This window comes from Tribolium castaneum, chromosome 7 (assembly GCF_031307605.1).
Source record: "Tribolium castaneum strain GA2 chromosome 7, icTriCast1.1, whole genome shotgun sequence".
Taxonomy (NCBI): Eukaryota; Metazoa; Arthropoda; class Insecta; order Coleoptera; family Tenebrionidae; genus Tribolium; species Tribolium castaneum.
In genome coordinates this window covers 8,241,809-8,267,201 of record NC_087400.1, presented here as the reverse complement: position 1 = coordinate 8,267,201, position 25,393 = coordinate 8,241,809, and the positions used below count along the sequence as shown (strand labels likewise).

Below are 25,393 nucleotides of genomic sequence, written 5' to 3'. Positions count from 1 at the left end.
AGTTTATCACGTCAAAATTAGAGGTAAAATCTTGCATTCGGTAACGGTATTAGGAAAAATATTTTTAACGAAAAATCGCTTACACAAGATGTATACACTAAGCGGCTTACAACATATAATAATTGCTACATGGTTGGACAAGCTAGTGTTTACAATTGAATATTGCTTCAAAAGTATTTCTGTACCTACTTGTAAATCCATCTTTTCTGTAGCACAAAAGCTTACCCGAACAAAGTATTATTTCAATTTATACGCAAAACAGCAACAATATTGTTATATTTTCAACCGTAGAACTAATGAAAACATTACACGACTTATCCTTACTTTTTACTATAATAACAAGAATGAAAAGTTTTCAAAACTGGATAAAGATTTAAGAAGTTTTAAGCGATATAAATAAAAATACGTAACTGACGCTTCTAAGTTTCAAAAATTTGTAAAAAAAATTGGTTTTTTTTGGTCTAATAAAGTTACATGACGCCAAAGTACCAACAGAGTTTAATTAATGTATATTGCATGTATATGCAATACCTACAATACACAAATAAAAAAAATTAAAAAATATTTTTTTATAGAAAAAAGCTTAATTTTATTTAAAAGTTATTTAAATGTCTTTTCTTCTGAGATTTAGTTTCGCCATATTGTTTATTGTAACATTATTATTTTGCTGATTTGTGCAAACTTGTTTAGTGGTATGTGTTGGAAAGCACATTCTAACCTCTGTTCTGTGTCAATACTCTATCGTTCAAGATAAATAAGTAAAAAAAATAGTGACATTTGTTTGTAACGAAACGTAATGAAAATGATTAGGTATTATCTCAATGACCAATATATTCTTAATGTTGGTATAAGTTACGGTATGTACACATCGAAAACCCATTTGTAAATATAACCTAAAACTTTAAAACTCTATTTAAACCCTTTAGGAGGTGATTAACTATATAAAATTGCATTGTCACGCAGATTACGTAAGTATGCAAAATTTCAATTCATTCGGACAACAGAAATCCTTTCAAATTTGGCTCCACAAATATAACACAGACAGACAGTCAACAAAGCAAGTTAAATAAAAATTTTAAAAAGCAAAAATGGGATTTTAAAATAAAAGCCAAAAATTTTAAAATTGTTGAATTGCTTCAATTTGAAATAGACGATTGTAAATAGAAATCGTTTTTAGAAGTTGTTATAATGTCGTTAAAGGCTTTACGGTGCATTCAAATGCTATAAAATTGAGAATTGAAAGTGTTTACCGCTTTGTGACTTTTAGAATCAGATGTCAACAATAACAATCTTACTTTAATGAAAAACTATTAATCGATAGTTTTTAGTTTGACAATCAATTTCCCGCTTTGTTCCCCTATTCTCATATATTATTCATAGTAGCATAGGCCAATAGCGGTTAGTTTACTCAAGCATAAGTATTGACGAGTTAACAACCAAAATTTTAAATTGGAAATTGGAGTAATTAGTGAGCTTCCGGGCAAGAGTTGGCGACAATGCGAATTCGGCATAAAACAGCGAATGTGTAACGCAATTAGCATCAAGTAGTTGGCAAGCCTGGGTGTTCGCATTAACAGCAAACTTTAAACAGTTTATACAAGTTTAACCTTAATTATTCATGAATTCTTACTTAAGAGGTGAGGCTCGACGGTAATATTCATATTTATAAGGAAAAGGGGAGTAAAACTTGGAGCATTTCCCGCTGAATTATATAAATTCAAACAGGTAGAGTATGACTCGAGACAAATAACTCAATTTGACGTCGTCGGCGTCGCGTTTATCCAAACAAAATTCCCAAAACACGAGATTCTCTCAGATGGAATTGTTAATTAGTAGCACCGAGGACGAGGGGAAAAATTGTTTTGTTTTCGTGTCTTGTTCCTGGAGGAGCGAGAGAAGGGGATTGCGAGAGCAAACTTTTTTCATATTTAAAAAAGTTGGGATACTTTGTGTTGTGGACAATGCGAATGGCTGGCTGGATGGATTTCAAACGGGATGTGCAGAGGCAGACGTGTTTTTTGCGCGCTCGAATTTTCTTTCGCTACGGTTTTATCTCGAATCGTGGCTTTTAAAGTATGAAAGGGGGAATTGTTTGGGCCGGCGTTGAATTACTACTAAGTGTTGGGGTCATTAGGCGCATTGATTACCAATAATGTGGACTGAACAAATCACCCAACGAAAACTACGCCTCTACACGATTTGACGAACTGGAAAACTTGAAACGGAATTTCGAAAATTGACCAACTAAATTACGTTTATCTGATAACATTCAGTAAAGGTAATAAAATGGGAATAAAGACAGCCATCTATCATACAAAACCACTGAAAGGCGAACTCTCAAGCAATCAATTTTACCATCGCCGCAACTACTCAACTATTGATTATGCTGATAGGGAAATGAACCAATTTTTTACCGATTCAAGTACAGCAAGAGCACATTTGTTGTTAGTACGCTAATTATGTTGACGAAAACAGAAAAAGTAACAAATTTTTTTTCAAAAATTTTTTTATAGAAAAGATGCACAAAAAATTTAATTTCTTCTGTAAAATTTATAAAATTTTTGGGACTGATCAAACTGAACAAAGTAATTTTATAATGCTGTATTGTTATGATTCCCAAAGCCTTTATAAATTTTAGTATCCTAACCTGAACGCAAACATATTCTGAATTCTCCTTTGGTAGAAAAACTTTTTTTTTCTATTTTAGTGCATTATTTTTTATATATTTTATATTTTTTACTTTTAAATATATACTTATTCTAAAGACCATTTTCTTTGAGTTGCAGTTTAACTGCGTTGTAACATCATTATTTTTCTGACTTGTGCACATGTTTAGCGATATGTGGTAGGAAACAACTGTTAGCATTTGACAGAATATCCTAACCTCTGTTCTGTGTTTGTCATCTAAGATAAATGAGTTTAAAAAAATTAGCGATATTTATTTGTAATAAACTGTAATGAAAATTATTTGGTAAAATGCCTATATTTCTATTAAAAAAATATTTTAATTTTAATGTTACTCACATACCGTGACGTCATACTGTCCAACATACCGTATATAGTGGAATGAGATGCGGTATGGACAAATCAAACATCCCATTTAATCTTAACTTAAAATTTTAACACCCCCATTTAACCCATTTAGAAGGTAATTAACTATATATTATTGCATTGTTACGCAGATAACGTAAGTATGCAAAATTTCAATTCATTCGGACAACAGGAAGACAGGAATCTTCTCATGTTTGGCTCAGAAAATATGGGACAAACAATAAAGCAAGTTGCTTTTAAAAAGGTTTCTTTTTGTAAACTTAAAACAACAAACAATAACACTGTGAATAATCCTTACAGGGTGATTCTTGTAGGCCCTACATTAGAAACTTTTTAACTTCTAATGAAGCTAGAGCTTTAAAATTTTGTATGCAATCTAAGTCGACTAGTCTGAGTTCAACTAAATTATTTTCAAAATGGCTGAGCTTTCGGAATTTCAAAAAATTGGCGCCAAGGTTGAAATTTTAAATGATAACCACCTGTTTTTATTGCATTTTTGAATTTGCCTTTTGAAACTGAGTAAAATGTAGCTAAGTTGTTAGTACTTGTCTGTCATAGTTTTTGACGTATGTCAATTTTTTATGCACATTTTCATTTGCAGGGGTTCATTTAAAATATTACAGATCGTAAACCTTTTACAATAAGGGAATAATTTTTCTTGAATTTGATAGTCAAAGGTTCAAAAGGTCTTCTCAAGTTTTCAGGATTGTCAACTGTCAAATTGCAAGGCTACTATGATTTTTTGAAAATGATGATTAAAAAATTATTATAAAACATTTTTTTCAAATGTAATGACTTTGTTTTTTCAATGGCAATCAAAAGAACATTAATTTTTTGCAGACTTTTATTAACATCTTCGATATCTGTCTTTTACAGTTTTTGAAATAATCGCAAAAACAGAATTTTTGCTCATTATTTTCTTTTTTAACCAAGTAAACTTTCGAAAAATACGATTAAATTGTGCTAATAATTAAAAGAAATGTCCTATTTGTGTACCATTTTTATTCAAGAAGTTCAAAATTCGAGGGCAGACTGATTGAGTTACTTTACATACTTCACTAAGTTAGCATAAACTATAATTAAGTATTATTGTTTTATTGCTTATTCGATAATGCACCAGCTAAAAACTAAATGTGATATTGAAATTTAACAATGTTGACCATTTTGCAAGGTCTACTTGATTAACTATGAAAATTACGAAGTAAAATCCGTTTTTTGTGATTTTTTTCAAAAACTGTAAGAGATAGATATAGGACGTATTGATAAAAGTCACCATGAATATTGATATTCTTTCGGTAGCCGTAAAGAAAATAAGGTTTTTTAAAAGAAAAATAGCAGTTTTTTGAAAATCATTTTGAAAAAATCAAACTAGCCATGAATTTTGACAGTTGACAATTTTGAAAATTCTAGAAAACTTTTCAAATCTTCGGTTATCGATTGCAAAAAAATATTCATGTATCGTAAAGGGTTTAAGGGCTGTGATATCTTAGATAAATCCTTCCAAATAAAAATTTTAACAAAAAAATTGACATATGTTAAAAACTATGAAGGAATATGAAAAAGCAAAAACCTAAAATCCCGACTCTAATAATAAGAATCAAATGATAACAGCAACAAAGCACTATTTGTATTTATATGTACAGCAATTTTAGCTGAAATGTTGTTCCTTCAACTGGCAGAACGGTGAAACAAATGTTCCTTTTAGCATTTCGTATACATTAAGACAAACTCTCCCTAATTTGAAAGTAAATTTGGATTTGTTTAGTATGTTTATTTAGTAAACATTGGTTGTATTTAAATGAAAACGATCAATACTTTTAATGATACTAACACAAATGTAACTGCACTCAACAACAGAATGTACACATTTTAATCATGTTTGAAAATAATTGGTAAAAATGCAAATGTGTTTGTTTATTGGCTGGAAGCGATCGACAGAAGACGTTAATTGAATTTAATTAAACAAAAATTTGGACGAACGCCGAAAGTTTTAATGAACGTGTTTACCGTTGATTTTTTAGAATGTTGACTCGTAAATACATTGTGGGTGTGATTCCGACCCTCACTCAAATTCGACCGCCAAAGCCACTTAATTAGCGGAATATGAGACGGCAGAATTAATAACAGTCTGGTGATTTTTTCAGCGAACTGATCGTCTCGTTAAGGGATTTTTCGCCTAGATACGCGCATTTTTCCTCCTGGTAATGACACCGACTTAAAAAATGTTTCGTGAATTGTAGCTTTCGCTCCGGTTTGAAAATTCGAAATTAATTAATTTATTTTAAAGTTAGGTCGACAGTTTTTCAGAAAGGTCGGGTATAAAATTTTTAATTAAAACTTGTACTAATTGCAATTTCACGACTTTCACGGCGTGTGTATATTGAGAGGAGGAAGCCGCAAAAGGACTCAACTCGAAGCAATTAAATTTTATTAGATGGATATTGTGAGAGAGATTTTGCAAAAAACACAGGTTAAAAGTGGAACGAGTGCGATTCTTTGAAGATGTGCTAAAATTTATTCACACGAATTAAGGAAATTGCCTGTATTTGATAGCTCAAAGCAGACCATCACACGTACGTACTTTACAGACGACAACCATTGAACGATAAACGTGTCCGGAGACAGAATTTAACGAAACATTTGCGCTGATAAAGCCAAATGTCTTTGTAGACCGCCTGGCCCAGGACACTACAGCACTTTACGAAATAAATTTTTTTACAATAAAACCCTTTTTAATGGACCCTTCTAAGTAACGGAAACCTCTTCACAACGGACATTTTTGTAGGAACGTAACAAAACTTATATTAAATTTGCACCTCCCATTAGAGGACATCTCTGCACAACGGACAATTAAAAATTCGCTTTTGTTGTCCGTTGTCGAGAGGTTTTACTGTACATTTCTACAGATGGTACAGCTCAGACCATCACACGTACGTACTTTACAGACGACAACCATTGAACGATAAACGTGTTCGGAGACAGAATTTAACGAAACATTTGCTCTGATAAAGCCAAATAATTGTCTTTGTAGACCACCTGGCCCAGGACACTACAGCACTTTACGAAACAAATTTTTCTACAGTGAATCCTTTTTAATGGACACCTCCGAATAACGGACACCTCTTGACAACGGACATTTTTGTAGGAACGTAAATAAACCCATATTAAATTTACACCGCCCATTAGCGGACATCTTTCCACCACGGACAATTAATAATTCCCTATAGGTGTCCGTTGTCGAGAGGTTCTACTGTACATTAGGACACAACAGCACTTTTCGAAACAATTTTTTTACAATAAAACTCTTCTTAATGAACACCTCCGAAAAACGGACACCTCCTCACAACGGACACTTTTGTAGAAGCGTAACAAAGCCTATATTAAATTTACACCTCCCATTAGTGGACATCTATCCACAAAGGACAATTAAAAATTCTTCATTGGTGTCCGTTATCGAGAGGTTTTACTCTTCAGTAGGACACTACAGCACTTTACGAAACAAATTTTTCTACAATAAAACCCTTTTTAATAGACACCTCCGAATAACAGACACCTTCTCAAATCGGACATTTTTGTAGGAACGTAACAAAACCTATATGAAATTTACACCTCCTATTAGTGGACATCTCTCCACAACAGACAATTAAAAATTCTCTATCGGTGTCCGTTGTCGAGAGGTTTCACTGTACATTAGGACACTACAGCACTTTGCGAATCAAATTTTTCTACAATAAAACTTTTCTTAATGGACACTTCCGAATAACGGTCACCTCTTCAGAACGGACATTTTTGTAGGAACGTAACGAAACCTATATTAAATTTACACCTCCTATTAGTGGACATGTCTCTACAAAGGACAATTAAAAATTCCCCATTGGTGTCCGTTGTCGAGAGGTTCTACTGTACAATAGGACACTACAGCACTTTACGAAATAAATTTTTCTACAATGAAACTTTTCTTAATAGACACCTCCGAATAACGGACACCTCCTCACAACGGACATTTTTGTGGAAACGCAACAAAACCTATATTAAATTTACACCTCCTATTAGCGGACATCTCTCCACAACGGACAATTAAAAATTCCTCATCGGAATTTTTATATTTTTGATATTTTTTATGCTCTCGGATGTATTTTAGAGAATATATTTTTGATTATACAGAGTGTCCCAAAATTTTCATCATAATCGTTTGCGACATAAAATCTCCTAAAAGCGGTCGAAAAGCACCGCCCCTCCATTTCCGCATCAGAAGCCTCGCCCAAGTAATTCATTTCCGATCTTTACAACAGTAACGTCTTCCTTCCAAAAATGTAAATCTTTGTTAAAAGCTTTGTAAACGCTCGCACTTGTATAAATCGTCCTGATTTCAATAATGTATGTAAACTACACGCTTTTACAACATTGTGAAAGAAATTCGGAGAGCTTTGCGTTAAAAATTAACGCACGAAAGGGGGCGAAGAATCCGAAAGTAAGTTCATTAAAATTTCAATTGTGCCTAATTCGGAAATGCCAAACTCGATTATGATTTCAGATGGCTGAATGTAGTCCAAAACGGGCTTTCAAAAGGCTCGTCATTAAAACATTTTCGAGACGAGGCTCGATTACTGAAATGTGTTAGATTACGAAGGTTTGATTTAAAGAAAAACACAACTTTCGGATGGATTAAAAGCGATGTCGTATCGTTTATGATCAAGTTCTGCAATTAATTAAATCATCCGTCTAACTCCGCGTTAGGAATCTTTCAACTTTCCCCAAATATTTAAATAGTTGCAACACTAAGAACAAATTTACATAAATGTCTCATTCCTCGCCCGTTTAATCTCCGTAATGGCATATTTATATTTCGCCTATTTGCATATTACTCGACGTAAATTTCCTTGTGTTTGCTTAAAAAAATGCAAACATTTCCGGTCTACACTTGTTTTTTGCTCTGGTTTAATTGCAACGAGCACGAAACTTCCAATTATAAAACCGGAAGTTAATGGGATTCGGCGGAAGGGACCGAAAAAGTAAAGTTTAATGAAACACAGAGACGTTAGAAGAATTCGAGATCGGAGTGATTGTGGGACGGAAATGGAAGACGTAAAGGTGACCCAGACCCGATTTGAATTCTAATTAATAATTAGTCGCGGGGTGTAATTTTGGAAATTAAAGGGCATTGGCAATTTTATAGCCAGCAAGGGGAGAATGCCATAATTAGGCATCAAACAAGTGTAGATTTAAAATTAAGTTTAGAAATGTTTGTTTTCAATAACAATAAGAGTAAAAGAGGCAGTTGCCGGTCTAAGTTAAAGGGTTACCTAAGTTTGTTTCTTAGTAGGAAAATTTGATTGAGTTATATTGCGGTTATGTAAGGTTATATAACCGCAAAACACCAACCTAACTATTGGTTAAAGTAGACTCAGTTTATATGACGGTTATATGACCAATCATGGTTAATTACGGTTAAATAACAGTTATGCTTCTTTTGCAATATGGAGCATGCTACTGTTAATGTATACAGCGTATACACCAAAAGTTATATGACGGTTATATAACTACTATGTTATACACAATAACGTAGCAAGATCAGTTTAAATGACGGTTATCTAATCATGGTTAATTACGATTAAATAACAGTTATTCTTCTGTATCAACATAGCGCGTGCTAGTGTTAGTGTATACGTCGGTTATCTAACCGTGGTTATGTCTGGCGTATACAGCAAAAGTTATTTGACGTATAACAACTATGTTATATGCAATATAGCATATGCAAAATTTGGTTTAAATGAAGGTTATTTAACCATGGTTAATTAACGTTAAATAACAGTTATGTTTTGTTGCAATACGGCGCATACTAGTTAGTGTATAAGTCGGTTATCTAACCGTGATTATGTCTGACGTATACACCAAAAGTTATACAGGGTGTTTACGGTCTAGGAATCGTAACTTTACCTGGTTCTAAAAGAGTGTAAAAACAGAATAACTGAGAAAAAACTTAGAGAACTGTTAGTTCTAAGAAAATTATTTAACTTTGAAGTATTGCTACAGAGTTTGAGGGTCACTGGAATAATTTCTCTGTTAAAATAATATTTAATTGTTGCAACAAATAAAAATTTTGTAACCACGTCAATGAAAAAAGTCACTTCATAGTATTGACACTGTCATCATTTCATTTGGCTTTACTTTCAATTTGAGCAAAATTTAAATTGATTGGTTCTATATGTGATCACTTTAACCGAAATTGTTTCGAGCAGGTTTGGTTTGTGTTTTGTGAAATTTTGTTATCAAAGTTACGTCAGTGGACTACAATTATTGAAATAATGAATTGGTTGTCAGGATTAGGACTTACGGTGGAGCACAAAGTAATTGTTGTACTCGAAGCAGCAGCTCACAAACAAATAGTTAATGTAAATTCGACGATTTTCTGTTATAATTTTTTTATATAGCGTTCTGGAGTTCTTTTCTCACTCATATTATCCCCTTTAAGTTTTAACTCCAAGACCGTAAACACCCTATATGACGGTTATATAACTGCTATGTTATACGAAATATAGCGTATACAAGATCAGTTTAAATGACAATAATAATAACAATTATGCTCCTGTTATATGGCTCGTGCTAGTGTTAGTGTATACGTCGATAATATAACCGTAATTATTGAGTATACAGCAAAAGTTATATGAGGGGTATATAAGTACGATGTTATACGCAATATAACACAGATTCAGTTTAAATAACGGTTATCTAACCATGAATAATTTCGGTTAAATAACAGTTATGCCTCTGTTGCAATACGTCGGTTATCTAACCGTGGTTAGGTCTGCCGTATAAAGCAAAGGTTATATGACGGTTATACGCAATATATATGTTATACTTACGCATACTATGTTATACGCAAGATTTAATTTATGTATCGGTAATATAACCGTGATTATTGCATATACAGCAAAAGTTATATGACGGGTATGTAACTACTATGTTATACGCAATATAGCGTATGCAAGATTCAATTTTAATAACGGTTATCTAACCATGGTTAATTTTGGTAAAATAACAGTTATGCTTCTGTTGCAATACGTCGGTTATCTAACCGTGGTTATGTCTGGTGTATAAAGCAAAGGTTATATGACGGTTATATAACTACTATGTTATACGCAAGATTTAATTTATGTATCGGTAATATAACCGTGATTATTGCGTATACAGGAAAAGTTATATGACGGGTATGTAACTATGTTATACGCAATATAGCGTATGCAAGATTCAGTTTAAATAACGGTTATTTAACCATGGTTAATTTTGGTAAAATAACTGTTATGCTTCTGTTGCAATACGTCGGTTATCTAACCGTGGTTATATCTGGTGTATAAAGCAAAGGTTATATGACGGTTATATAACTACTATGTTATACGCAAACATGGTTATGTTAGGTTATATTTGATACATTGGTGGCTTTTTGTAATAACAAAACAATATCAATGATTTAAGGAGTTTTTGGTTATACGGTCGATAAAAATAAATGTGAATATAATTTACCTTATTACTATAGATACCTGATTTTTAATAATGTTTCTTTTATTCTTTTTTAATACTTTGCGGTCTCTCTGAATAACGCCACAAACTAAGTTAAATGAGAAAATAAGACTAAAACACTAAAATTTCACAATTTTTTTATTTACTTCAAAATTCTCAACGCTACTCAAATTTCTCCTCCTCCACCTTCTTAATCGCTTCAACCCTCTCCATCAGACATGGCTTGTCGTAATGCCACATGGAATACAACCGGTCACAGACCGGAAACTTGACGTTATTTTCCTCCAATCTAACCAAAGCTTCAATTAGAGCCTTTCCTTTCCCCAACTGTGCCACAAATTCATCATTTTGCATCACAAACCCTCTCGAAACCCACATAAACCCAAAACTGAGCAACGAAGCGTAAGGCACCATCACGTACTTCAAAACCACGTAAACACCCACAAGAACTGGGTGAAAATCCTCAAAACCGAAAATTTCATAAACTTGAGGGTGCTTGAACAAGAAGAGGAAAGCAGCAAAGGACAACAAAAGGTTAGTTTCGAGGACTATGACATATTTGAACGTTTCGTTGAAGTGCCAACGGGAAAATTCGAACGAAATTAAAGCCAGGATTTGGTTATTCGTGCACCCAATTCCGTGTTCCTTCAGGATGAGAGTGTTCAAAATAACGATGGATTTTTGGTCAGATGGGCCGTAAAAATAGATGTTTGAGCACGATTTTTTGCTGAATCTCTCCTCGATGTAGATTTCTTTCAGCGGAAAGCTCAAGGTCAAGGCTAGGTTTGTGATTTCGTTCCGCAAGTTGCCTGGTTTAAGGGGGGACAACTGGCGGTACTTTGAGGGGGCCATTTGGGGGTAACTTATCCCCACTACAAACACAACTAGGCAGAAGAGTAGCCAAAAAGTGATAAAAACCTGGTCGCCGTTCCTAATCAGTGTGATAAGAAGTGAGCAAAGCATGACCGCAAAAATCTGTCCAACTACAAAATTCTTGAGCTGGTTCCAAATCACAAATTCCGGGCTTTTGCTCGTTTCGAGAATTATGCTGTCGTAGATTGTGAACGGCAAATTGATGAATGCCAGGAAAGTGGTGTAGAAAAAATACCACATGCAACTCCTAGTGATTTCGTCTAGTTCGCCCAATGGGTCGGTTTCCTCCCATATTGTTGGTAAAATTTTATACTGGATGATTGCGGTGGTTGTGATAATTGAGACCAAGTCTTTGACGAAAGCGAGTCGATTGCGTTGAAGGGTTTGTTTCCTGGATTTATCAAATGATTGTTGCGAGAGTGCTAACTCGTCTGGAACTCTCGTTGTGACTTTAGTTTTCTTGTGCTTAAAAATTGTTATTTATTTCCAGATAAATTTGTGGATAGTTAGGTACTTGTCTCGCTCGCAAATACTGCACCCACAAGTAGTCGATCCACAAAAACACAATCAAGACATTTTTCGAGCTGAGTGCAAACATTTTGACACAAATGACACGGAAATTTGTTTGACATTTTGCTCAATCATCCCTTGTTTACCTTCTCAACGATTACCATGTCTTAGTTTTTATGATGCATTTACACGGGTGTCTCTTCCATTTCGGGCCGGATTGAGTCGTTGGAAGACATCGCTGAGGCACGTCTCATTTAAAGCCTTGAGATGGATTATACGTAATAAAGAAAAGCGAGCACGTGACTTTTACGCGATAAAACAACGACTCAAGAATAGGATCGTAGTTTAACCCTGTTCGGAGTTTATATACACACACCCTCGTCGGCTAGATTAAGTCTTATACAGGCAACCTGGCCTCGATTTGATGGCCGACCAAATGGTTACTTCTTGATTTACAAGGTTTAAGTCGTGCTAAGCTACGAAGAAACGGAGGTGGGAAATGAATTAGGAGACGGGGAAATAAAACGGAAGTGGAGGAAATGGCTAGGAGGATTTTATTAACTAGAAAGGCGGAGCAAGATATGGGGGATTAGTGACTGAGAAAATAACTGAACGCTCTTGGTATAAACGCTACAAATTATTAAAAATACCTAATTTTGTAATTCTCTATTCATACGTTAATTATTGCTATGCATAAAAGAGCAGTGAGTTAAATGATTAAGGCTCGGTTGCTCGGTTCGAACTTAAGCTTTTTCTTAAACCGTAAACTCGGTTTAAATTTAAACTAACTTTAAGGTGGAATGTTTAGTTAAGCCGTCATTTATGCGGTTGGTAGTACTGTACGCTTGCGCACTTCAAGTATGAGGTTGCTCGGCGAGATTTTGTTTTGAAAAGTTAGGTTAAGATGGAATAATATCATGATTTATCAATGTTTTGGTTCATTGTAGGAATAATATCGTTATAATAAGAATCTTAAGCTTAAAAATGTATCTTAATATAATTATTAATTACTAAAATGGCTTTAGCTTATTTCTTGTAACTCTTTCATGCGCGACATTTTTAAATTATGCTTTCTTCTGAAAATGTGCAAACTATCGTTTTCTGCCTTTTCTTTCAAAACATAGTAATAAACTGATTTGCACTGTTTATTTGTTGCTTTTGTGCATTTGAAGACTTGGGCGTCCTCAACTTTTGAAGCATAACAATTTTATATAAATAATTTAACTGTGTAAAAATTTGTGCTCTAATTAAAATCACATAATATTTACATAGTATTAATAATTCTAACATCATTCTTCCCCTGATTGTCGGATTTTGCTGCAGCAATTAAACAAATAATGTTTAATAGGTATACTAAATTAAGAATAAGTAAATTATTATCATTATACTTTTTTTAGTTTTTTTTTTAATATTCTAACATACTTGTTGTTGCCATTGCCTTCCACTTATTACTGTTATTGTTAAAGTTTCTTAAGTTTCTTTGTTAATCACAAGTTTAACTCAAACTGAAGTGAAATTTATTTAAAAAAGCTGTTCCTGTTTATCACCAGCAAATTCACTATCAAATTCGGTAATTTATTAGTTTTTTATCAATAATTATTAAAAGCATTGATCAAGTACATTGTCATCAATTGATTATAAAGCTTTTTACTAATTGTGGAACTGTACTGTACTGTACTGTAGTACTGTAATACTACTTACGAACACATCAGTGACGTACGCTATATATCTAACATAACATTAAAAAAAAATTTTTTTGGAGACGGTGATTTAAAGAATTTTTTTGCTATTTTCCCAGCATGTACTCATTTGATGCTATCATGGGTAGAAGTTCGTCGGTGTATTTATGAATCACGCTGTATAACACGAATTTAAATAAAGCCAAAACCAATTTAATGGTAACTTAATATCTAGCAGTAATCCTTTTTAAAGTCTTTTTAAAACTTTGATTAGCAATTTTTGCGATTTCTTTCTAACAAGCGAAAAATAAGGAATTGCAGCAATTAACTGAGATGAGCTAAAGCGTGGCTTATTTATGAAGTAAACTGCGAGATGCTGAAGTTCTTTAATGGTTTCTTGCAATAAAATGCGTGCGGATCTCAAGTCGTTAAAAAGCAATACCTAATCACAGATAACACAAAATAACACGAAATAAAAAAGAGCGTAAAAATTTGGTCAAAAATTATTGTTAATAAAATGGAAAAACATGAATGAGTAAGATAATTCGAAAATATACAAACTTTACTTATAAACTAAAACAGTGAATCTAACCCATTTGCCCATTTAAATTTTAATAACATTGTGGTTATTGTTTAGTTGTCGCTGGTCAAGTGACCCACTTAAGACATTTTGCTGACATTTGCTGATGCCGCGGAAATGCTCAACCATTGCGACAACTTTTACGGAAAATTGTCGATTTATTTTAGTTTTTTAGTTTAATTTTAATTTTCTCCAAAACTCTGTTTAACTCCATGGTTAAACAATATTAATAGAAAGCCTTTAGTAAGGAAAATTAAAAAATAGTAAACAGAAAAGAAGTCTGGCTTGAAACTGTTTAACTTAACCAGAGAGAAAACTTTTTATAAAATTTAAAATAATAAAGAAAACAAAAATAAAATTATAAACAATATAAAAATTAAAATAAATTTAGAAATCACATAGGAACATAAAACTAAAAAGAATATAAAAAAGATTATAAAAACAATAAATAAAAATAAATTCTTTAAGACGAAAGTTAAAAAAATTATTACAATCTTCTCTTGTAAGCAAAAAAATTAAAGAATAGAAAAATACTTATATGATAAACACAAAACATCCAATGGTAAATAAATTTTTACAAAAAATAAAATTGTTATTTTAGCATATTGGACAGTGTCGACAATTTTTTATAATTGACGCTTTATAAAAATGAGTAGAAAAAACAAAATCACAGACAAATTGCAAAAAACTGAAAAAAAAAACACGTTTAATTTTGATTTCGATAAAGTCTGAAACAATACACAAGAAGGAACGAGTTTAATTTGCAAAAGGAAATTATCTCTATTTTCATAGTTATCATAACTAAGTCAGTGTTTGATCAGAATGAATTAGTAAGAGATGCAAATATTTTCTTGCACAGAGTAATATTTTAAATGCTTTAAAAAAATTTTAATGACACCTCATGAATTTCAAAACTGGCAGTTTTGACATTTATTGTCAGTGGGATTCAATTAAGCAGAGAAACACAATTGTTTTTGAATGGAAATATATTTAAAAGTTAACTAGATACAAATCATACAATCAACACATCATGTAGTTTAAATGTAAATTTTAAGATTCAAATTATTTTGTAAAAATGGTGGATGCGCCGGGCTAAAAGTTGATTTGGGAAATAATCACTTTTGCCTTTTATAGTTTATTTATGTCTTAACATAAATATTGTTTATCAAAATATCTTGGTATAGTTTTGTTAATTTAGAAGTAAATGCTTAAAAAAATATTCTCTGGCAGATAAATGAATGAATTCAATTAAAAACCCATGCAGTGTGTTTTATCACAACAGATTATTTTTAAATATAAATGAATCCAAAAACCAATGTTACAATAAACTGAGGTTTAAAAACATAATATGTGATGTTAAACTTTCGTGCTTTGTTTATGAATTTTTGTGTTTTGAAATTATTTTGTGAGTGCACCAGAGTGTTAGAGTGCTCTCTCTATTTCATTCAGTAAAAGTTGCTGCTATGTGCGGATATTTTCAGAAAATAACACACGCAAACACTGAACAATCTGTCAAATCACCAGAGAACTGTGGTCGTCACCAACAGACAGCCCTTAAGTAAGCCAAGTTCGAACAATTTTAGCACAAATTTACGTCAAAACGCTTCCATTTAATCGATAAGGTGCACATCCCCATCTATCTTAAACTCGGATTAAGTTGTTAAAAGTCGTCAAAGTTTTGCTATCAACAGCTTTTAGTGTTGGACAAGATTTTATTGCCGCTAGTCACCAAACGCGAAACGATTAAAGATAAGACATTTATTTCCGCCATAAAAATCAACGATATATCCAAAATAAATAAATAAAAATTCATCAAGTGAGTTATTTGGGTCACGACAATTGCGTGTCGAGGCTTGTCGAGTGGGATTTGCAGGAATTTCATAATTGATTAAAAATACGTGCAATTAAATATACATAAACCGAAGGGAATTGTTAATAAATTATCAACAGCCGGTAATTAATATCAATAAAAGAGGAGTGTAGAAACATGTCCTGCCGCTAAATGAAGCATTGTTAACAGTAAATGGCTGTCAATTTGAGACCGTGTGGGGCGTCACGTGTCAATTTTGATTTTATGGCACTTGATGAAGTAACTAATTGACCTCTCGCAATTACGAGTAATTATACTCAGTGTCATAAAAATTTGCAACACCCAGAAGGAATAAGAATTTTGTGATGAAACTTGACACAAATGTTAGACTATTAGCACGTATTAAATGATTAAAATTTGAACGTTTTTAATCAAGTGGTAAAGGAGTTTTTGAAACAAACTCTTTTACCAGCAAGTGTTGTTCTTTCAATTTTTTGCGTTTCTGATAATTTTCGAAGTATTTTTTTTAATTTGTTTAGTTTTAAGTATTATGAAAACGAAAATATGCTTAGAATACGACAAAAAAAAACTACCAACAATTAAACAAACTTTAAAGAAGCACAATTTTTGTGAAACAAATAGGTGTTTTTTCATTTAGAAAAATTGCTATTAGTTTGAATGGTAATCCAAGTACCATTATGCGATGTTATCAGTCATTGATTAGAGAAGGTTCAGTACAAAGCAGAATAGGAAGCAGACTTAAAAAAACAATGAAGTCCAAAATGGTCATCTTCGTATTATGGCAATAATTCAAGTACAAGAAAAATTTCTGACCAATGGTTGAGTTTAAAGGTCGTCGTACTTCACTTCTGATTGTTTTCCATCAAATTAGGTCATTTGGACTGATTTTTGTTGAATTTCCTAAGTATGGGAGGAATGAGCAAAAACACAGCTTAAACCTGACACACCAAAACTTTTATTTGGAAAAACAACGTGTTTCAACCACAAAGTGGTCATCCTCAGGTGAGAATATACACTGTATACATTGACCACACTATGGTCGAAACGCGTTGTGTTTCGAAATAAAGGTTTGATGGAGTAGGCTTAGATATGCGTTTTTGTCGATTTCTCCCATACCAAGAAAAACAAAAGGAAACAGTCCAAATAACCAGTTTCGATGGTAAACAGTTGAAAGAGGTAAAAAGTGACCTTTAAATCCACCTATTGGGCAAAAATTTGTCTTGTAATTAAATTATAGCCATACTCCGAAGATGACCATTTTGGACTTTATTTGTTTTTTTTTAAGATATGCTTTCTCTTTCGCGCTGTCTTGAATCTTCTCCAGTCTATGACCGATAACACTGCTTAATAATACTTCACATTCTATCTAAACGATTAACAATTTCTCTAAATGAAAAACCCCTATATGTAGTCCAAAAATCATGCTTTTTTCAAAACTGCTTAAATTGTTAGTAATTTTGGTTGTGTCGTCTCCAGGCCTAATTGCGCTTTTAAAACACTTAAACCTGAACAAATTAAAAAAAAACACATAAAAAGATAGTCAGAAAAGCAAAAAATTGGAAGAATAACACTTGCTGGTAAAAGAACTTAAATGTTAAAAATTCTCTGACTACTTGGTTAAAATCGTTCAAATTTTCATCATTTATTACTCGCTAATAGTCGACACCATTTGTGCCATGTGTGTTTCGTCAAAAAATTCTAATTCCTTCTTGGTGTTACAATTTTTATGACATTGAGTATACAGGGTGCTTCAGCTAAAAATTTCGAGCCTGATATCTCAGACATTTGTCAACGGATTTTTGTGAAATTTAAAATGAAGATTTTTTAGAAGATAAACATTAAAATCCAATTAATGCAACAACTCAAGTCTTAAAAATGTAATTTTTACATGCCTTTTTAAAATGTTATGCCTTTTAAGACTTATATTAAAAAATTGATCGTCAGTGAAAAATGCTATCAGAAAAAACTCGTTTGTGGAAGACGTCTGTTTTGCGAGAAAAATGAGAAACAAACTGTTAAACGTGAGTATAGATGCAAAAGCGTAGATCTCTATGAGACAAATGAGCACTACTATTGAATTTTGGTCAATCCTACTCGCAGAAATATAACTGTCACGCAAGGGACATGTCACAATTATCTCTCACTCATACAAATTTAAAAAACAATATTTTTGACTACTTTTGGTACTGGATGCTTTAATTCTTTCAAAAAGCACTAAAAGACTGAACAACAACTGAAAAATTCTAGACACTTGAACATTCAGGACTTTGGAAATGTTTCGTACACTGCTGATTGGATTCTCTTCAAAAGCTTGAATTACAGCCGCAACTATTGCTTCGTTTCCGGTGACGAGTTTTGTTCTCACTCGATTTAGTTCAGGTACGTTTCCTGTGTCTTCAAATTATTGACGATTCTTTGAACTTTAAATTTCATAAATAACATTTCACAAAAAGTCCAACGACACTTTCCATAGGCGAATATTCATTCCTTTTTCAACAACAGAAATTTCAGCCACTGTTGTTGGTTTTTAAAGTAATTTTACCAAATTAAAACAATTTTACTTTTCTGACAGCGCGCACACTTTTGACAGTTTTTTTCAGTGGTTCACAAAATGCCGTATAGAAATGCTTCATCAATTGTTCAAAAGGTGACTGCCCAATTTCTATTGAAATTTGGATTAAGTTTTTAACAACAAAATTTTTTTCTTCTATCAGCCGAGCGATTTGGTTAATTTTTTGTGTGGCCATTTATTTTTCGGGGTTTAATGATCCAACGGTAATTTGGCTTAATTTTAAATAATGGAAATGTGTTTCAAAATTTCATTTTTTAACTTGAGGTTATTTTTTTGTCTCTAATTGAAAGACCACCTCTTACTATATGTGCATTCTAAATTTCATAACACCCTGTATAATTTGTAATATAAAAAAATACACTGTTCACTTGTGGGCCGATAAATCGGTCAGAAACAAAACGCTCCTTTGTGTAAAAATTTCAAGACATTACGAAATTGAAAACTCGCTGACGTTCAATCACTTCCAGCAGAAAGGACATCGTAACATCCGCAAAAACATCAAACTTCTTGTTGTTGGAAGAATTATCCATCGATAACCCCATTGGAAAGCGTCCGAAACCAGGTTCATATTTCTCGAAAGACAAGATAAGAGTTTTAGTAAAGACAGGTCGAAGGGAAGGAAAATTTATGGAAAGAAGCAAAAATTATAGGGTCGAACTTGTTATTTATTTCGTGTAAACATAACGGCGAATTTATGGTGGGATTTGAGGGAGCGATAAAAGCCAATCGAGATACAGCGGCGATAATGCTGAAGGACAATTACAGGAACGTCAAATAAATAATATTTTATGTGATAGAAATGCGGCCAGCTAATGGCTTGATTTAGGAGCGACTTATTTCCGGTTTCGCTCCGGCGAAAAGTGCGTCGCTTGTCAACGGGAATTTTTGCGTAGGTTGGCAGCTCGCGCTATCTATTTTTTATGCTGTTTCCGTTTGTGTCATAAACAATGCCCATTTACGACTCTCCTCTGTATCGATTCGATAAATATTTTGTCAACGCGGCAGGATACTCAAACACTTGAAAAAAGCGTGTTGACACAAGCACCTGGAATTTTTTGGCGCAGTCAGCAGCGTATGCTAATCAATCAGAAAACACAAAATCATTAAATCGCGTTAATTAATTCGGAGGAACACCTGATGTTCCAAATTTGAATAATTTTACATACGACTCGGTCTAGACTCCAGACCGATATGACACACGCCGAAGAGACGAACGAATGAAAAATTTAAAATTTACAACTCGCTTTACGGTCATGGAGTGTTCGTCCGTATTCATGATTTACATGCGGGAAGAAAGGGATCGATGAATGTTTGCATTTTGCCGAAATTCTGATTGTTTCCGGTTGGTGCTTTAGAGCAGTTTAAGGTTTCTTTCAGGTGGGAGAATGTTTTAAGCCACTATTATGCATCACAACGTGTAATTTATTTCCATTAAGCTAATTGAAAACGCCAGTTACCGCCACGATAACATTTGTTTACAAATTAGTTTAGGATAACAAAAAATTTAATATTGTCTGTCGCTTGCTTACCTAACTTAATTGTTAAGAGTCTCATAAAGGAATCATGCAGTGTGGGTGTAAAATTCGTATTGATTTTCTGACGAATTGTCTTTACGTTTGTATAAAAGTTGAAAATGCGAACAAAAGCACAATTTGTACTCGGCTTTTTCACTTCTCAAAAGGTAACAAAAAGTTGGGAAGTATTATTAACCGAGTGGAAAATAGAAGCAGTGAAACGGCTTAAAGGACGTTACTTCTCAAATAAACTTAAAAATAAATTCAAAGCTATTGAATGTTAATTATGCCACTACATTTGTCTTTTTAACCATTTTAAGTCATTGTATTTTTTGCTTCAATAAATGTCCTTTTGGACTGTCTTTGCTTCAACATGCATGTTAAGAAATTTCTCATTTAATAACTTCGTCGAATAAATACAAAGCATTAACTTTTGTTCAGAAACTGTAATATCTATCAATGATCAAGACAACAGCTTTTGTAAAAACAGCTTTGATGTACTTTGATATTTCTAAATGGAATTGTCTAATGTTACATTCAAATCAAAATTTATAATTTTCATAAAAATAATACATCTTCCATTGAAAAACTGACTTATTCGCCTTATTCTGTAACTTTTTAACAAACTATAATTACGAGTATGTATACATATTTCTAAATTTATATGGAAATAGATTTTTGTTAAACATTACTATTTTGAGTTCAAACCAATCAGTAATTTTACAAAAAACTTGTACCACATTTGAGTGACCACCAAATTAAAAATTAATTTTTTGATACAGTTGGTAGATGCGACAAGACGAGATTAAAAAATACCGACTATTTGTTTCCGAATAAACGCTGGATTATTGAATTTACCAAAAATGTTAATCAAAAAACACAAACATTATTAAACATATAAATTTACAAAAGAAGATGAATAATCTACACATTTCTTTTCTAACAATAACAAGCAGACCAATAACACTAGAGCAAGTATTACACTTGAAAGAAGTTATGATTCTATTCAACAAATTTGCTTATAATAAATTATGGTGCATACTTTACATTTAATTGTGTTACTAATAAAAATAAACATGTATTTGGTATGTTAATGGGTGATTAAAGTTTCAACTGTTAAAAGCACTCTCGTTCAGCTTGTTCGTGCTTTAAATAAAAATAAATTATTAATTGCCTTCAATAATAACTGTTGAAAGTCATATACATGTATTATGCGAAAATGGTGGATGCGCCGGATTACCATTCAAGTGCTTAGTCTTTTTATCTTTTGTTTCTCGAACACAAATATTTAAAAAAATGTTTAAGTCTAGTAACAAACTCTGAATAAAATTAACAACACTAGAGAAAATAAAACACTTGAAAGGATTTGTAATTTTATTCAACAAATTTACTTTTAATAAATAATGATGCATTTTTTACACTTGATTGTATTACCAATAAAAATAAATTTGTGTATGGTAGGCACAATAATTTATTAATGGTTGTCTCCAGAATAAAAAAAAATTGCGTTCAATGAAAAAATGTTGTAATCAACACGTGTGTTAATGGGCGATTAAAATTTCAACTGTTAAGAGCACTCTACTGCAGCTCGTTCGAGCTTTAAATAGAAATAGATTATTAATTGCCTTCAATAATAACTGTTGAAAGTCATACCCATGTATTATGCAAAATGGTGGATGCGCCGGGTTACCATTAAAGTGCTTAGTTTTTACCTTTTGTTCCTCGAACACAAATGTTAAAAAAAATTGTTAGTCGAGTAACAAATTCCGAATAAAATTAACAACACCACAGCAAGTATTACATTTGAAAGGATTTGTAATTTTATTCAAAAAATTTACTTTTAATAAATTATGGTGCATACTTTATACTTAATTGTGTTACCAATAAAAATAAATATGCATATGGTAGGCACCATAATTTATTAATAGTTGTGTCCACACAAAAAAACAGTTTGTCGTTCAGAGAAAAAATGTTGTAATCAACTCGTTTGTTAATGGGCGTTTAAAATTTCAACTGTTAAAAGCATTCTAGTGCAGCCTGTTTGTGCTTTAAATAGAAATATATTAGTAATTGCCTTCAATAATAACTGTTAAAAGTCAAACACATTTATTATTCAAAAATGGTGGATGCGCCGGGTTACCATTAAATTGCTTAGTTTTTTACCTTTTGTTTCTCAAACACGAATGTTAAAAAAAATTTTAGTCGAGTAACAAATTCCGAATAGAATTAACAACACTAGAGCAAGTAATACACTTGAAAAGATTTCTAATTTTATTCAACAAATTTACTTTTAATAAATTATCGTCCATACTTTACACTTAACTGTGTTACCAATAAAAATAAATATGCGTATTGTATATTATATGATATATAACTTATTAATGGTTGTCTTCAGAATAAAAAGTTTTGCGTTCAACAAAAAATGTTGTAATCAACTCGATTATTAATGGGCGATTAAAATTTCAAACGTTAAAAGCACTCCTGTGCAACCTGTTAGTGCTTTAAATAGAAATAGATTATTAATTGCCTTCAATAATAACTGTTGAAAGTCATACACATGTATTATGCAATAATGGTGGATGCGCCGAGTTACCACAAAAGTGCTTAGTTCTTTATCTTTTGTTGTTTCTCAAACACAAATATTAAAAATATTGTTCTAGTCGAGTAAAAATTCCGAATAGAATTAGAAACACCAGAGCAAGTATTATACTTAAAAGAATTTGTAATTTTATTCATCAAATTTACTTTTAATAAATTATGGTGCATACTTTACACTTAATTGTGTTACCAATAAAAATAAAAAGGTGTATGCTAGGCACAATAATTTAATAATGGTTGTCTCCAGATTAGAAAATCTTTGCGTTTAACGAAAAAATGTTATAATCAACTCGTTTGTTGACGGGCGATTAAAATTTTAACTGTTAAAAACACTCTCATGCAGCTTGTTTGTACTTTAAATAGAAATACACTATCAATTGCTGTCAATAATAACTGTTAAAAGTCATATACATGAATTATGCAAAAATGGTGGATGCGCCGAGTTACCATTAAAGTGCTTATTTTTTATCTTTTGTTTCTGGAACACAAATATTAAAAAAATGTTTTAGTCGAGTAACAAATCCTAATTATGTTTACGTGTACTCGTAACTCTAAATTGAAACAATATCATCTTTTTTAATGTCAGTACGTTTTTCGTGTCATTTGTTACCCAGAAACAGACGCAAATACGCCGAAACAACATGTTTTTCTAATTTGTTGGAAATATGTTGCAGGAGGCTAATTTATATTGAGAAAGAAAAATGTTAAAATGAAACAGAGAATTCTTTGTTTAATTCAAGGATTATTAAGAATATGAAATTCCTTTATCGCTGTAATTGCAATGCAACAAAAAGAGTTCAGTAGCATCCGGCTGGCAACTTCATTAAGACAAAGCAGGAATAAAAGAGATAAAATTATGTGATAAAAAATCTGTTGGAGGCCATTATAAAAAAGCACCCTCTTATTCAATTACCGCAAGAAGTTATCTCCGGGCCCTCCGAATAGAATTAGCCATAAATATCGCAGCTGTAAGTTATCATTGTTAAATTTTTTCGTCCCTTTTTCTCGACCCTCCCGATAATAATTAAGGGGTAGACAGCCATCGACAAAGGGACCGGTGATATACAGTTTCTGTCTAATTATCGCAGGCTACTGGATTCGAATATCTGCGCCTCCGACTTCATTATCCCGATGATGTATGGATCCGGCCCTGGAATCTAATCCGATATTTCCACCACGCACACGTTTTATGAATTTTTTTATTAAAAAATGTAGCGGAAGCCGTAACTCTCCGAAAAGTGGCGACGCTCGATATAGAAGACACTGTCATGCAAATTAGCCCCGAATCGAACTCTGGCAGAAATTAGAAAAAGCCTCGCTAAATTGAACACATGCGTCCAATCAACACCGGGACAGTACCTGAAAAAACTCGATTATCCGCCGCAAATTCAGTTTTGTTAACAAAAAAAACACCGCTATCGATTTCGCATTATCATCCCCGTCACAACAGCCCGAAACTTGGTCGACTCATTACCCAACTGTTTACAATTTCGACATGGTAATGACCTCGAAACATTACTTTCCTCGGGAAAATCATCGGAGCTGGCACGATAAAATCGCATACATTAAGACCGCAATGTTTCTGGCACGAAACCGCCATCCGACCTATACATTTAAATTTCAAACTGGCTGCAAGGCCCATATTATCTGATTTGAAACGCGTGATTTATAACGAAACTAATCTGTCGTAATGAACTACAAAAACGGGAGCGTCGTCGGAGAATTGAACGAGAGGCTAGCAAGTGACAATACAGGGTGATCGAGTGATAAATTGAGCTGATAAGTCACCACTGTGATAATAAATTACGCACTTGGAAGACGATTACGACGGAAAATTTTAGACTGACTTAAACAAATTGCCGACTTAATTGTTAATTAAATTAATTAGGTTTTTTAGTTTTTGACTCGACTTCGGCTAAAGTGAGGGCCTGGCTCGAATATCGTTCTAAAAATTCTGCACTTTTAACTGGAATAAAATTCATAACTTCCACATAAGCAATTTTTGTAATAATTTCAGAAACAGGTTGCTTTTTGTTTTTTCATGCCCATCATTTAGTGGATATGGTTTTTGTTTATCTGTTTTCAAAAATGCACAGCCACCTCTAACATTTATTTCAAATGTTACGGTATGTCATATGACACTTGATGTGAAAGAGCACTTTAAAAGCAGTACAACGCACTATTTGTTTTCTGAATATTGTCAACGCCTAAGTAATAAAAAAATTAAAGCAGTGTGGAATTATCGACCAAAATATAATTTGTAATTTGGATATAAGCGGTTTCTGTAAAAAATCTTGAAGCAGGTCGATTTTTCATTTTCTTTTTTTTCGGTTTCTGTTTATCTGTTTGTTTATTTGTTTATCTGTTTTCAAAAATACACAGCCATCTCTAACTTTTTTTTAATGTAACGGTATGTCAAGTGTAACCTCATATGAAAGAGCACTTTGCAAAAAATAATAATAATAATAATAATAATAATAATTAGAAGAAGAAGAAGAAGAATATAATTTATTTCCAACAGACTTATAAGTTTAAAGTGGACAAGTAACAATACAATATACCAAAATAGAACAAAACTGAGACAATTAAATTATACAAAACGTTATAAATTACGAAGAAAAATATTCTAGAAGCTTGACCTTTACAGTTTTAGTTTAGAAATTATTG

General features: G+C 32.5%; 3 protein-coding genes across 3 annotated transcripts in view; 2 read left to right on the top strand and 1 right to left on the bottom strand.

Moving 5' to 3' along the window:
• Positions 1-25,393, top strand: part of LOC656406 (fatty acyl-CoA reductase 1) — a 374,499-nt gene that overhangs the window by 167,213 nt on the left and 181,893 nt on the right. The gene's annotated exons all lie outside the window — the stretch shown is intronic.
• LOC658102 (uncharacterized protein) overlaps positions 1-25,393 on the top strand; it is a 207,577-nt gene that overhangs the window by 2,572 nt on the left and 179,612 nt on the right. The gene's annotated exons all lie outside the window — the stretch shown is intronic.
• On the bottom strand, positions 10,690-12,108 carry LOC656324 (CAAX prenyl protease 1 homolog). Its single transcript, XM_962863.4, has 2 exons — positions 11,957-12,108; positions 10,690-11,907 (listed from the first exon to the last, which is right to left on the bottom strand). The coding sequence occupies exons 1-2, from the start codon at positions 12,038-12,040 to the stop codon at positions 10,732-10,734; spliced, it is 1,260 nt and encodes a 419-aa protein (XP_967956.1). The 5' UTR covers positions 12,041-12,108; the 3' UTR covers positions 10,690-10,731.

Excerpts from the sequence above, each read along its gene's own strand:
- LOC656324 (XM_962863.4), bottom strand. The coding sequence starts at position 12,040 with ATGTTTGCACTCAGCTCGAAAAATGTCTTGATTGTGTTTTTGTGGATC. Across the intron at positions 11,908-11,956 it reads AGTATTTGCGAGCGAGACAA|CACAAGAAAACTAAAGTCAC; the intron begins GTACCTAACTAT and ends ACAATTTTTAAG.